The sequence below is a fragment of the Terrapene carolina genome, unplaced genomic scaffold (assembly GCF_002925995.2).
Source record: "Terrapene carolina triunguis isolate 2854851 unplaced genomic scaffold, T_m_triunguis-2.0 Scaffold179, whole genome shotgun sequence".
Lineage (NCBI taxonomy): Eukaryota > Metazoa > Chordata > Testudines > Emydidae > Terrapene > Terrapene triunguis.
In genome coordinates this window covers 2346939-2359980 of record NW_020664530.1, presented here as the reverse complement: position 1 = coordinate 2359980, position 13042 = coordinate 2346939, and the positions used below count along the sequence as shown (strand labels likewise).

Below are 13042 nucleotides of genomic sequence, written 5' to 3'. Positions count from 1 at the left end.
GACAGAGCTACTGAGCTGCTTTTAAGACTGACAAAATATAAAGAGGTTGAACAATTAGAAAGTAATGAAGATTTCTTAAATGTAGCTTTTGTTAAGAAGCAGATAAGGGAATATTTGGAAAGTGTGCACATATACCAGACATCAAAGCCAGATGAAACTCATTCTAAGATATGAAGGGAATTGCCTGGTGAACTTACTGAATGTTCTGACAATTATTGTTGAGAAGTCACTGATGACTGGGCGAGACAACAGGTAATTTGGAAAAGTAAATGTGATACTAAACTTTCAGAGAAAGGAAGGAAATTACTGGAAAATATTGTCTGGTAATAAATTCAGCCCCTATTAAAATAATGGAAAATGATTAAGAGAAATCATCAATAAAGTCTAGGAATATAGTAGATGCAATGTATTGGATTTTGGAAAAGCACTTGATACAGTGTCTCATGAAATCCTACATGAAAAAATAATTCAGATTGGTTTTCAGGCAGGTGCGGGGAGGTTCGGAAGCTCACCGTGAATGGGGGCATGAGGGGGAGCGAAGGGAGCTACTGAGACTTAGTAGGGGACAGTGGCAGCCAGCTCCAGATTGGGAAGGGGTGTCCCAGCAGTTCCTATTGCCATTCCTTGCTGGCTGGTGCCCAGTGCCCTGTCCTTCCTCCTCACGCCCCTTGGCATCTGGCATCATGTACCAATGCAGCCCTGCTCCTGATCCCAGTGGTTGGTGCATGTGCTCCTGCCTGTCCACTGGGCAGGGTGTCTCCACTGGGATCTGAAGTGGGGAGAGCTGTCCCTGCCTCTTCATGATGGCCAGCCCAATCTTGTGTGTCGCTTCAGCCTCTCCTCCAGCTCCCGCTGTGTCTCTGCTCCCTGCACTTTCAAAATGGATTAAAATAGATCTGAATAAGGCACTCTTATTCCAGTATGAATGTGTCCACACATTAAATTATTCAGGAATAGCTCTTGTGCTTTAAATTCATGCCCTACCTTAATCCAAATTAACTTTCAAGTGTAGATAAAGCTCTAATAACAAAAGGTCAATTTCTGCAGCCCTTACTCACATTGAGTAGCACTATAGTCCCCTGGCAATTGTAGTATAAGTTGCTACTCATTGTAAGTGAGAGTGGAAAAATCTGGCTCAGAATGGGAAAATGCAAGTTCATAGGCACATTGGGGGGAAATAACTAGAAATGCAGATATTCAGTGGGAGAGAGAAATGTCAGTAATGCTGAAAAACCTAACAATCAGTTTGTACAGTGGAATTCCAGTTTAAAGTATTATATATAAATCAGTGTGATTTTTTTAGCCTGCATACACAGGCTTAATGTCCTAGAGCAGAGAGGTGATAACTGTCTCTCTTTCCCAAATTGGAAGGAGTTCAGGGAACAATGAAAAGGAATAAATTGACTGAAGTGTCCAATTTAAAGTGTGGATACAGATTACAAGAATGCAATATATCTACATTCTGGGATAGACAAAGAGGGCAAGCGATAGTCATCTGCAAGTGTTTGAAGAGTATAAATAACACATAGGGAGAGGAACTCTTTAGGATGGTACAAAGGGAGGTAAAATAATTAGGAGTAATGGGTTTAAGAACAAAATTAGGTTAACTAGCAGGAAAAAATCTTTGACAGTGAGATCCGTCAGACTATGGAAAAACAATGAGGAGTCTGGTGGCACCTTAAAGACTAACAGATTTATTTGGGAATAAGCTTTCGTGGGTTAAAAACCCCACTTCTTCATCTGATGCATCTGAAGAAGTGGGTTTTTTTACCTACGAAAGCTTATGCCCAAATAAATCTGTTAGTCTTTAAGGTGCCATCGGACTCCTCATTGTTTTTGTGGATACAAAGTAACACGACTACTCCCTGGTACTTGTCAGATTGTGGAATATTCTTCTGTAGAAGCTGAGTTGTTTTTATATTCAAAAGTAAAACCTCAATGACCTAATAGGTCTTTTCCATCTCTAATTTCTATCATTATACAATTTACTTACCAAAGACTCTGAATGTAACTTCTATAACTTTTCCAGCCTGTGTTGGCCAGTGAAACAAGGGACCTCCGCCAGATCCTCAGCTGCTGTAAATCAATGTAGACTCATTGACATCTCTGGTGCTATGGTGATTTACACCAGATTAGGATTTGGCCTCTGGAATTGCTTTCAAACTTGACTTTGTTACATGGGAGAGAAACACACTAGCAATTTGCATATGATTGACTCACGTTTTATGGCCACGCTTAATACTTTGTAACCCTTTTAACTTTGTTGAAGTTTAATAGTTGCTCCAAACTGACCTCCAGAGGCAGATCCACACTATATACAAGGATATCTGACATTTTAAAAGTGTATTTATAATCTGTATCTTTCCATGAGTACACTAATTTTTGGCTTCCAGTCTGTTCTCTCTCCTTGTCTTTGTCTACACTTGCGGCATAGTTACATTTGCAAGCACCATGTTTATACATGCGTCTTGTCAGCATGGTGCTAAGACAGCCTCCCTGGCCATTGTAGACAGGAATGAACCAGACTATAACCTATTTTACAAAATTGTTGTTTGGCAGTTCCCTGTCTGCCCTGGGAAGGGAAGCTGTGTTAGCACCCAGCTACGGAGAACTGCGTGTAAACATTGTGCTGCAGCAGCGTAGTCAGGGTCTTCCTGTATGATTTCACTCTTAATCATCTGCAGTCTGGGTCAGGATTGATTTATTTTTTTAATTCAATTTTATTTATTTTCTTTTAACACGCAGTTTGTAGTTCATCATTCACAGCTGCAGACTCCTATATGTTTGGGTTAACCTGCTTTTAATAACTTTCTGTGCATGTGTGTTTTTTGTTTGTTTGTGCCCGTATCACAGCAGGGAAGATGAGAATACAGAAGATGTCACCAGGCACATGCAGAGGGAATCAAAAGACAAGCAGCATTCCAGAGCATCTGGATTAAAGCATTTGACTGGATTGTTGAAAGTTAAATATGGGCACTTTTTAAAAAAAAAAAAATCTTTTGGGTATGATTTTTAGCTGTGATAGATGTATTGATGGCAGGGACACAAGAAGTTAGCGGGACAATGGCAGAATAGAAAGCACGGTGCAAGGGAAAAGATAAATTGGTTTTTCACTGCAGAGAGTACATTTGAGGTAACGGAGGCAGGGATTTCTTTTGTCAGTTCCCTGGCAGAGCACAATTTGTCATTTTCTTGCGGAGACCACATTATTAAGTTTGTTAAGAAGCACTGCACGGATCCAGAGGTTATGAAAAAAGATGAGCTGTGGCATACCAAGAGCCAGCTGCATTATAAGAGGTGATCTTCTTTCCAAATAACGTACTTTGTGGCCAAGATGTCTCATTGGGTTCTCTTCGCGTGTGCTTGGAGCACAGACACTGACTATATGCAACTGCTGTTACATTTAATGGCTTTTTAAACAGCAATTTATATAAGAAAGGGAGGCAGTGTCGTCTAGTGGTCATAGTGTGACACTGAGATTTGGGACACAATAATTCTATTCCCAGCTTTGCCCCCTGACTTGCTATGTGCCCCTGTGCAACTCTTATTTTTTCAGTGCTTCAGTCTTCCAACATGTACAATGTACATAATAACAATAAAAATGTACATACACTGCACTGCTCTACACATGCAAAACAGCCATAACCAATGGCCAACTAAGATGCTATTATGGCTACTTTATATGGCCAGTGCAGCACAAAGCAACCTTACTGTAGTGGTGCATCTGACCTAATACAACTAATAATTCATGAGTCAATCACTGGATTATCATAGGGCCTAATTTATGTTTGCAAAGTGTTCAGAGATTCTTGGATGAACAGTGTTTTATATATGTAGATTATTTATTAACATAGAAGTCAATTATTTTGGATGTGCAGAGTGTTCTGAGCACTGGACACATCCAATCAAATAGACTTAAGAAAGTTTAGTATTCCAGAAGACAATCTTGCTGCAGTTTTCCTCTGATAGTAGTGTTGCAATGATTGGGAAGAATGATAAAGTGTTCCAGCTGAAATCAATCCAATAGCTGTTTAGCCAATACCTGCAGCAAATCTGGGCATATTAAAGATCTTCCAGTGCCAGTTGATTAAATCATTTCCAGTCACTTTTCTTCCAGCTCAGAGATAACAGCTCCTCTTCCAAGTGTTTGGTGGGATGATTATTATGGAACCACTAAAAACGATAAAGCATGTTCCCACAAGGTGTTTGGGTTTACAAACACAGAGGAGGTAAAATGACTGACAGGTGCGTGAGATGCCCTGGATTCTTATTTCTTTACCAAGGTGGGAATCTTTTTCATCAGCAACAACAATCAAAAAGTGGAGCAATGTTCCACTTTCTGAGGTTTGTGGTGTTTTTAATATAGAGAAATGAGCTCTGAAAACTCAGGTTGAAGCTGGAGATGGAAGTGTAACGGCTGAAGTACATTAATGAACATAAAATATAAAAGTGTCATGATCAACCTGAAAGTCACATTTTTTTCCTCTGAGTTTTGTACCTACGATAGTTACAAATAACACCTAATATTACTGTAACTGAAAGAACTTCATAAATAGAAGAGAAAAAACTCCACCTCTGCTTTTTCAGTGTATTTACTTTGTGCATTTTACAATATTTTATATACAGTATTCTTGTTTCCCCTCTTAGTCAGTCAGTTAGATTCCAATCCTGAAAAGACTTATGCACATGGTTAACTTAATTCACTCCGAGTAGTCCCATTTAAAGTCAAGGCTGTGGGACTACTCGCAGTTCATGAAGTTAAGCGTGTGCCTAGGTCTTTGCAGGATTGGGGGTCTTAGTTATATTTTTCTCTTGATAAGAAAAGCCCTTGAAACAAAATGGGGAGCAGAAAAACTCATACACACATTTTCAAAGGGAAATTAATGGGCCCTCTTGGAAACTAATTTTTGTTTAAAAATTAACTTCATATTTTTCAACTGGCTAACAGTGCAGAAGAACTTTCCATTCAAAAAGCACCATGTCGGTTACCATGAAACCAGACAACGCCGTCAAGGGAAAATAAATTGAAGCAAATGTATATGAAGAAATAGTAAAGTCCTATAGGACTATGCAAACCAAAATATTAGAAAATTCCCATTGGCTGATCAGCTGTGCACCAAGGGAAATGTAGAAATCTGCTGGCAAAACTATTCACAATGCAGTGTACTGAAAAAGACATTAAGAAATTGCTCTATTTTGCATAATGGTGTTTTTAGTACATCTTGGGTAACAGTGGTTTATATATGTCAACTATTTATTATCATAGAAGTCAATAATTTTGAATGTGCAGAGTGTTCTGAGCACCTGGCTCCTTTGAAGTCAAAAGCAAAACTCTAATGGACTTCAATGAGGCCAGGATTTCACCCCCAATATATTATAATTAGGGGTTAGGCAGAATTAGATTTTTGTTTTTTTATCATTTCAATTAATAATATCAATGTTTAATTTTAAGCATTTTACACTTTTTTATCTATTTAAATGTTCACAGTTGTACAAAATTATGGGGAGGTCAAACAACTAGGGGTCAGTTAATAATTAGTTAATGACAGCAGACATTGAGATTCAAAAGTTAAAGCATTATAATATGTAATATATGAAATGTCCCAACATCACGTGAAAATATTCAAAATAAATAGTCTTAAATCAAATTCTAATAATTTCTCAAGCAGCATTTGTCTTTCTTTGCCTGTCTGTAAATTTAGAGTAATGATGGAAATATTGTTTGTCGGTTTTTATGGGTGCAGTGAAATTGACCTTTACCGATTTAAAAAAAAAAAATCTTATCCTTCCAAGCTTAATTGTATTTTGAGTAAAGCTCTAAACTTAACTTAGTGTTCTATTGTAGAATTTTGTGAACAGATTTTTCTAATGATAAACCACTAAAATGTTACACATACTGAAAATGTGCACTGAATTGCATATTTTGTGTGCTGCTATCTCATAATGCAGCTGCAGATAGTGGAGCTTCACTTAGCCACTTGAGTTGATTCAAACCTTATACCATAACAAATAGTTTCTCAATTCACTAAAAGTTGAAGCCCATCTTTTCAAAAGCCCATGCTAGAGGGTTTGGCAAGAATCTCACTGTGCTTGAGCAAAATGGGATAGAAAATCGCGTGGTCTGTGTGATCAGCCTTACTACCAAAAGTTTAACTTTGCAGAGCCAAGTGATTCCTAACTGTAAAAGATCTGTTCCAAAGATCAAGAAATTGATGGAAAGATTCCCATTGACTTCAGAGTGTGTTGGATCTGGATGATGGTTCTTTCACTTTCTCTTGTTGAACTTTCTGCCACTGACTCAGTATTACAGAATACCTCTTGGTCTGCTATAGTCATCTAACCTTCTGCTGCATCTATTAGCAGATCATTGGTAACTCTTAGATCTCTTTAGACCTTAATTAGTATTCTCTCTTTATCAACCATTCACATTTTGATAATTTTTCCCAGTTTCCTTTATTCATTTCTCTGATTCTTTCAGTGGAGGCATAGGTTACTGACCTTTAGGGAACAGTGCAAGTCCCTTCTCCTCTTCTAGGAGTGTAAGATTGATTATTATTTGTGAGGGTTGGTCCTTTTCACTGTATCTGAAGATGTATTTGTAAGAAGGGGATACACAATTTATACATCTAAAAATGAAAAAAAAATGCACATATTTTCTTGAAAAATCTCAGAGATGACATCTACAAAATCGTGTGGAGCTTAAAGTATTTACCAGTGCTACATTTCTACTCTTATACAACTTACTTGCCTATACTCTAAATTTTGTTTGAAAGACCTCCTGATGCTCTCAAGCAGAGGTGGACCTTAAAGATATTTTTGCTTGTGGTATTGGAAAGGAAGATAGCTAAGGCCCCTATTCAACAAAGCAAGTTGAAATGTGAATAAGTCCAACCATTTTCAGCACTTAGCTATATGTTTACATTTCACTGAAGTCAATGGGACTGAATCATGTGCTCAAGGGCTTTGATGAATTGGGCCTAAGGCCCTGATTAGGCAGTTGAATCCATACAGATGGATGTTTGTGCTCATGTGGAGCCCATTGACTTTAGCCGGACTCTGCACAGATACAAGTCTCTGGCTGCACAGATCTGATTGCAGGATTTGGGCCTGAATTAATGAAGATCATTTTAAAGCCTTGTGTGCTTGTAAGAAGGATATGCCTGGCATGGGCTACCCTTGCCTTCATTTCAGCCAAATCTTCCAAGATATAGAATTTTTTTATGAATAATTTCTGAAATACGACATAAAGGGTAAAGTTTGTTAGAAGATGTTGTTATATTCATTATAGCATAATTCCTGCTGATAGTTTTGTTTTATGCATTTTAAATAGAAAGCTCATAAATGTCATATTTTTAGAGCAATTGCCAGATCCTCTTATTAAGGGTCTTTGTGGCTACAGGGTTTGTAGGTAGCCAAGACCTCTGCTAACAGCAGCTACAGATCAGTTGTGTCCAGATTCTACCATATGAAGAGCAGTACATTACTGTACACGTAGTCCATTCATTCCAACGGGACCACTCTTAGAATAGTGTACTATTTAGTATAAATAAATGTGGCAGAATTTGGCCTGTGATTGTCTGGCAGTATCTCTGTTGAAACAGTTATTGTGTGAGGTCAGAATGACCAACAGGAATACAATATGTGTTACAGCTATGCAAACTTTTTACAGTATATTTCAATTTAAATACATGTCAACCAATTACATATTTATAGGGTTTCAAGTGCATTCTAAGTGGAACCTTGGATGATAGGTGCTCTTTCAAATATCTGTTTGATGTGAGAGTATTTTCATATAAATATTCAAAGCTGTTCAAAGTAGAACACTTTTGGACCCACAAGCATGTAGAATTTACTACTTACCTCTGCGTCAAGGAATTATCCGCGTATGGTAGATTTTGAATTCCCTCAGTAAAACTGATTCCACCGGTTCTGCACATTATTCTCCCTGTCTCCCATTTAGCATGTTAGTTTGCTGACAGTAGAGTACACAGCACTTAGCAGCTGGTTTGTGGAACCATCAGTCAGGAAATTGTATGATAAATAGTAGGTAGCCAGGTTTAGTGGCACTTTATTCTGCTTCAGCAGTTTTAGCCTGACTTTGGAAAAGTCATCATGAGGTATTTTTCCAAGGGTTGCAACAGGAGATGACTACAGTGCTGTAACTTATTACACATATGCTTGAGTTATGATGCTCACCAGCTGTATTGCTCATGTGTAAATAATAAACTGTGAGATGGATAATTATGGCAGATGCTAGATATTCAGGCCTGTTCTAGTCATGCGGGGTTGACTTAGACAGTTCTCTGTGCAATGATGGAATACTTCTCTTTCCCAGACAAAAAACACAAACAAAATGCAACCAGGATACACAGAGAAACTTAATATTAAAGGATTCAGAAATGTATTCCTTTGAGATTTCTGCTTCATTAAATGTCAGTACAAGATGACAGAGGTTAATGAAGGGAATGTATAACACAAACACACACATTAAATACTACTTACTTCATCTGTACAGTTAAGTTAGATCTGGGCTATAGGTAATTTAGTATTCAATATTCCAGTCCTAAAATAGAAAATTATAGAAGATCATATTTAACTTTAGGGCTAATCCTGTACATGGCTAAACTGTGTTTAAAGAGGTAAATAGGGGAACTGCTCTCCAGAGTGGAGTTTCAGCCTGGCTCGGCAGGGATGGAAAGTAAACTGCATCTTGCATGGGCTTGTTCACCTTGTGCAAGGTAGGGTATGGTGCTATTTGACATGCGTAAGGGGATCAGAATCCAGCCCCTCGGGACAAACCTCCCATGTCCCTTGTTTTCCTCAGAGTTGCTACTATGACAGAGGCAGGGGGAGAGATATGTTTGTTGAAGAGTAGCTAATATGTCTTGGAGGAAAATAATGTACAGCAGGAGTAAGACCCCTACTCAGCTTACATTATTTCAGTTAATAGGCTAAGGGGTGGGGAGCACAGCACACAACGGGATCCCACACTTTGTAGACATCTCTCTGTCCTTCAGACATTTCCTCCCGGTTTCAGGCTGCGTTGTGGCTTCTGGGGCTGGTGATTGATGCAAAATGCATTTCATGCATGGGAAGCATGTATCTTCTGGTCCACCCATAACCACGTACTCCTGTGGGGTGTATAAATTCCTGGGATTGACTGTGAGTCCTGTAGAAGTCAGCAGGGCTCAACACAGGTGTAGGAGTGGATCAAATTGCAAGAGCGTAAGTATTTATGTCCAGTTTGTAGAATAGGGCTAGAATTAGGGCTATCATGACTAGAGGTTCCCTGCTCACATTAGGACGCCACAATCACTTTTCAAACAGGATTGGGCCCCAAGTCAGTAAATGGCAGAAATGCGCTGTTAGTAAGCATACTGTAGCTAATACTTAACAAATAGCTGGCACTGGAGCTGGACAGGAAATTTCAAGTGTTTCAAAATTGTCATGAAACATTGGAAATATTTCCTCAGAACTTGTGTGAATTCCCCAACCCATTATCTTTTAGACTCCTTTTCAACCAACTGCAGCTGGTTGGAGAGTATCAAACATTTCAAATTTTTGAGAAAAAACAGAGGCAAAATCCAATTCCTCACCCTTTTTTTGGATCATCAACTGGCTTGATGCAATTGTTTTCAGAGATAACATAATCTAAGACGGGGATTACATTTAGCTGAATTCAGAAGGAAGAAAATACACACAGAACTTACCCTAAGAGTTATAGCAAGACTGAAAAAGGCCTCTCTAGCTTGGTTTTCCCGACTGAGCATAAATAAGGATTTTCTCTTTTTAGAATCCTTTTTAGTAAAACCATGACACTACATAATATCCGTTCTCATCTGGTTTTAGGATCACATAAACATATGGATTTAGGACAAAATAAAAATTAGTTAATAATTGGTCTGGATAGGTAGGTTTCACACCCCAAGAGACAATGGGCTTTTCAGATGTTATGTTGCTGCTTGAACATTGTTTCCTCCATTCAGGATTGTAATGATGCATTAAATATCTTCTATAAAATAACGTTCTTTACATTAGACAGTTGCAAAGGCATGAAAATGTTGATAGAGATCTACAGCATATTAAAACTATAGCATCCAAAATGGCGGAGAGCTTTAATTAGAGAATTATGTGGAAAAATCAGGGCTAGATTGTTCTGGCCTGTACGCAACCTGTGTAGTGGCGGGTTGGGGACGAGACTGCGAGGAACTGTTCCCTCTTGTGTAACGTATATAAGGGTTGTCTGGAATTGCAGGGGCAGCTTCAGAGTTGGCCTTCCCAGGAACAACTTGCCAGAAATAGGGTGGGGAGTAAACCAAAGCCATTTCTCCCCACCGCTTTACATGCCTGCCAGCAGAGGTGACCAGCTGCATGCGAAGAATATGCTGCATCCTTTTCAAGGCTGAGGAAACGAATCCCCACGCCCTGAAGCACATACTTCCTGATGCTTCCCCTTGGTGCGCTGCAGCACAGCATCTCCTCCAATGCAGCCTTTCCAAATCACGTTTTCCTTCTAACTTAATTGTAATTTACTCCAGATTGTACTTTGTACACCTGCTGTTTTAGTTGTACATTCCACTGTATCATTTTTACTACATGCTATTTGTAGTCTATTTTTAGGTCTTTCTTTCAATAACATTTTTATTTGTTTTAATATGAAAAAAAAAAGAACCAGGAATGCTTATGAAAGGTTCAGTGATCCTTTTGATCTGACACTTCACATGTGTGCACTGTAATTATTTATTAAAGGCTTCTTTATGTAATTTGCCATTTAAGCTATAAAAAGAGAATATTACAATTAATAAATGAATATTCACGCTCATCTATGCAAATTTTATGGGACAAACTCTGTTCAGTTACACTGACGTATTGAGAAAGAAGAATTTGACTGTACATCATATTACAGTTGGCACATAATTTGAGATGTGTAATCAATATTAAAAAATAGCTGCATGATATATTCATATTTGGAAACCTTATTTTTCAGATCCGCCTCACCTTTTTCCAGCATTCCACCCTCCTGTGCCAATTGATGCAAGACATCACGAGGGACGTTACCATTATGAACCATCTCCCATTCCTCCACTGCATGTGTAAGTATTATTTTCCACATTGTTATATTATGGAGCCTAGAACAAGAGACAAATATTGGAAACCGTATGGTACTTAAAACTCTGTGCCTGGAAAGCTTTGCAGCTCTAGCTGGAGAGCAAGATTTACGTTTGGAATGCATCGAGTTTATCTGTTCGTGGATTCACTGAAGCAGAACCCCTGGTGCCTTAGGAATGCCTTTTATAATAGGTAGCTGGCAAGTGTTACCTATATATTTTGCTGATGTTTATTCTGTGTGCTGTCATTCTATAAATACTAAATTAACAAGTACAGAGCCCTATGAAATACTGCTAAATAAAACGTGTACTTTCTCTGGATTAGGCTTGGGATTCTTCATTGCTAAAATTTCCTGTAACATCAAAGCATTTTCCTAGTGACTGCCATGAAGCGTAATGAAATTTTGGGGGAATTTTCATAGTCCCTGTTGTGTGTGTGCACAAGCAGTCAGTTGATTGATGGGAATGTCACCCAAACAAAATGGCAAATGTAATAGAGCACATGGTTTACACAAAGATAAAAGAAAAAAATGCCAGTGATAACGTGCATTAGAAAAAGAAGGGAGAGGACGAACCCTGTGGAAATAAGCATTATCTTATTCTATATGTAGAGAGGAGTATCAGATTTGCAAAATAAAGCAATGATCTTTAGTTGTAATGTCCAGAAAACTGCCATATTCCATAAAAAAAATGGAGCCATAAGGAGGGCTTACTCCTGTGCTAAAAGTCTTGATATATACATTTAATTATATCTAATAATCACCCCTCTTATTGAGAAAATAAAAGAAGAAATGCACAAGTAATACTTTGAAGAATAATGCTAGTTGTTTAGATGGCAGATTGCATCTCCATGGCTATTAGTTACAGCTGTGTAATTACATATATACAGAAGAAAAATGAAGTTGTTTTAAAACAAGTCCTCCTCTGTGAGCAGAATTAATTGATATTAACAATCCTAACTACATACCCAAGTACACACACAATATTTTACCAAGAGTTTTTTTGGATTAGTCTCCTATTACTGAATTGTAATTTCAGAGCAAATTTGCCTGGAGGTAAGTAATAAATCTGTGTTGCAGTCTTCCTTGGGCATTAAAGGAAAAGTGGGTATTTATAGAATGAAAGAGAGAGTACAGAAACTTGTGATTTATTCCTTAGAGTTCCACTGATGCATCAGTAAGTATTTACACCGTAATCAACCATGCAATAAAATACATTAAAATAAAGATTTTGAGTTAAACCTACTGTTTAACAGGGGCATTTTGAATTAAGGTGGAAGCATAATACAAATTCACCCCTTTCATTCTAGGTTTTGCAGTGCATATGAAGCTAGATTCTAAGGGTATGTCTACACTACGGGATTACTCCGAATTTACAGAATTCGATTTTTGGCAACCGATTGTATAAATTCGAGTGTATGCGACCACACTAAGCACATTAATTCGGCGGTGTGCGTCCATGTACCGAGGGTAGCTTCGACTTCCGGAGCGTTGCACTGTGGGTAGCTATCCCATAGCTATCCCATAGTTCCCGCAGTCTCCCCCACCCATTGGAATTCTGGGTTGAGATCCCAATGCCTGATGGGGCCAAAAATTTGTCGCGGGTGGTTATGGGTAAATGTCGTCAGTCAATCCTCCCTCCGTGAAAGCAATGGCAGACAATCATTTCGCGCCCTTTTCCCTGGATTGCCCGGGCAGACGCCATAGCATGGCAACCATGGAGCCTGTTCAGCCTTTTTTCACTGTCACCATATGTCTATTGGATGCTGCTGACAGACGTGGTACTGCAGCGCTACACAGCAGCATCCCCTTGCCTTTGCAAGTTAGCAAAGACGGTTACCAGCCATACTGTACCGTCTGCTGCTTTGCAAGTTGGCAAAGATGGTTACCAGCCATACTGTACCGTCTGCTGCTTTGCAAGTTGGCAAAGACGGT

The 13042-nt window shown here is 38.6% G+C and overlaps 1 protein-coding gene across 1 annotated transcript in view; it reads left to right on the top strand.

Moving 5' to 3' along the window:
• LOC112113485 (transcriptional activator GLI3) overlaps positions 1-13042 on the top strand; it is a 251295-nt gene that overhangs the window by 122929 nt on the left and 115324 nt on the right. Inside the window, exon 4 of the mRNA XM_024209776.2 lies at positions 10988-11093. Coding sequence (XP_024065544.1) covers positions 10988-11093 — 106 coding nt within the window. The remainder of the gene's footprint in view (positions 1-10987; positions 11094-13042) is intronic.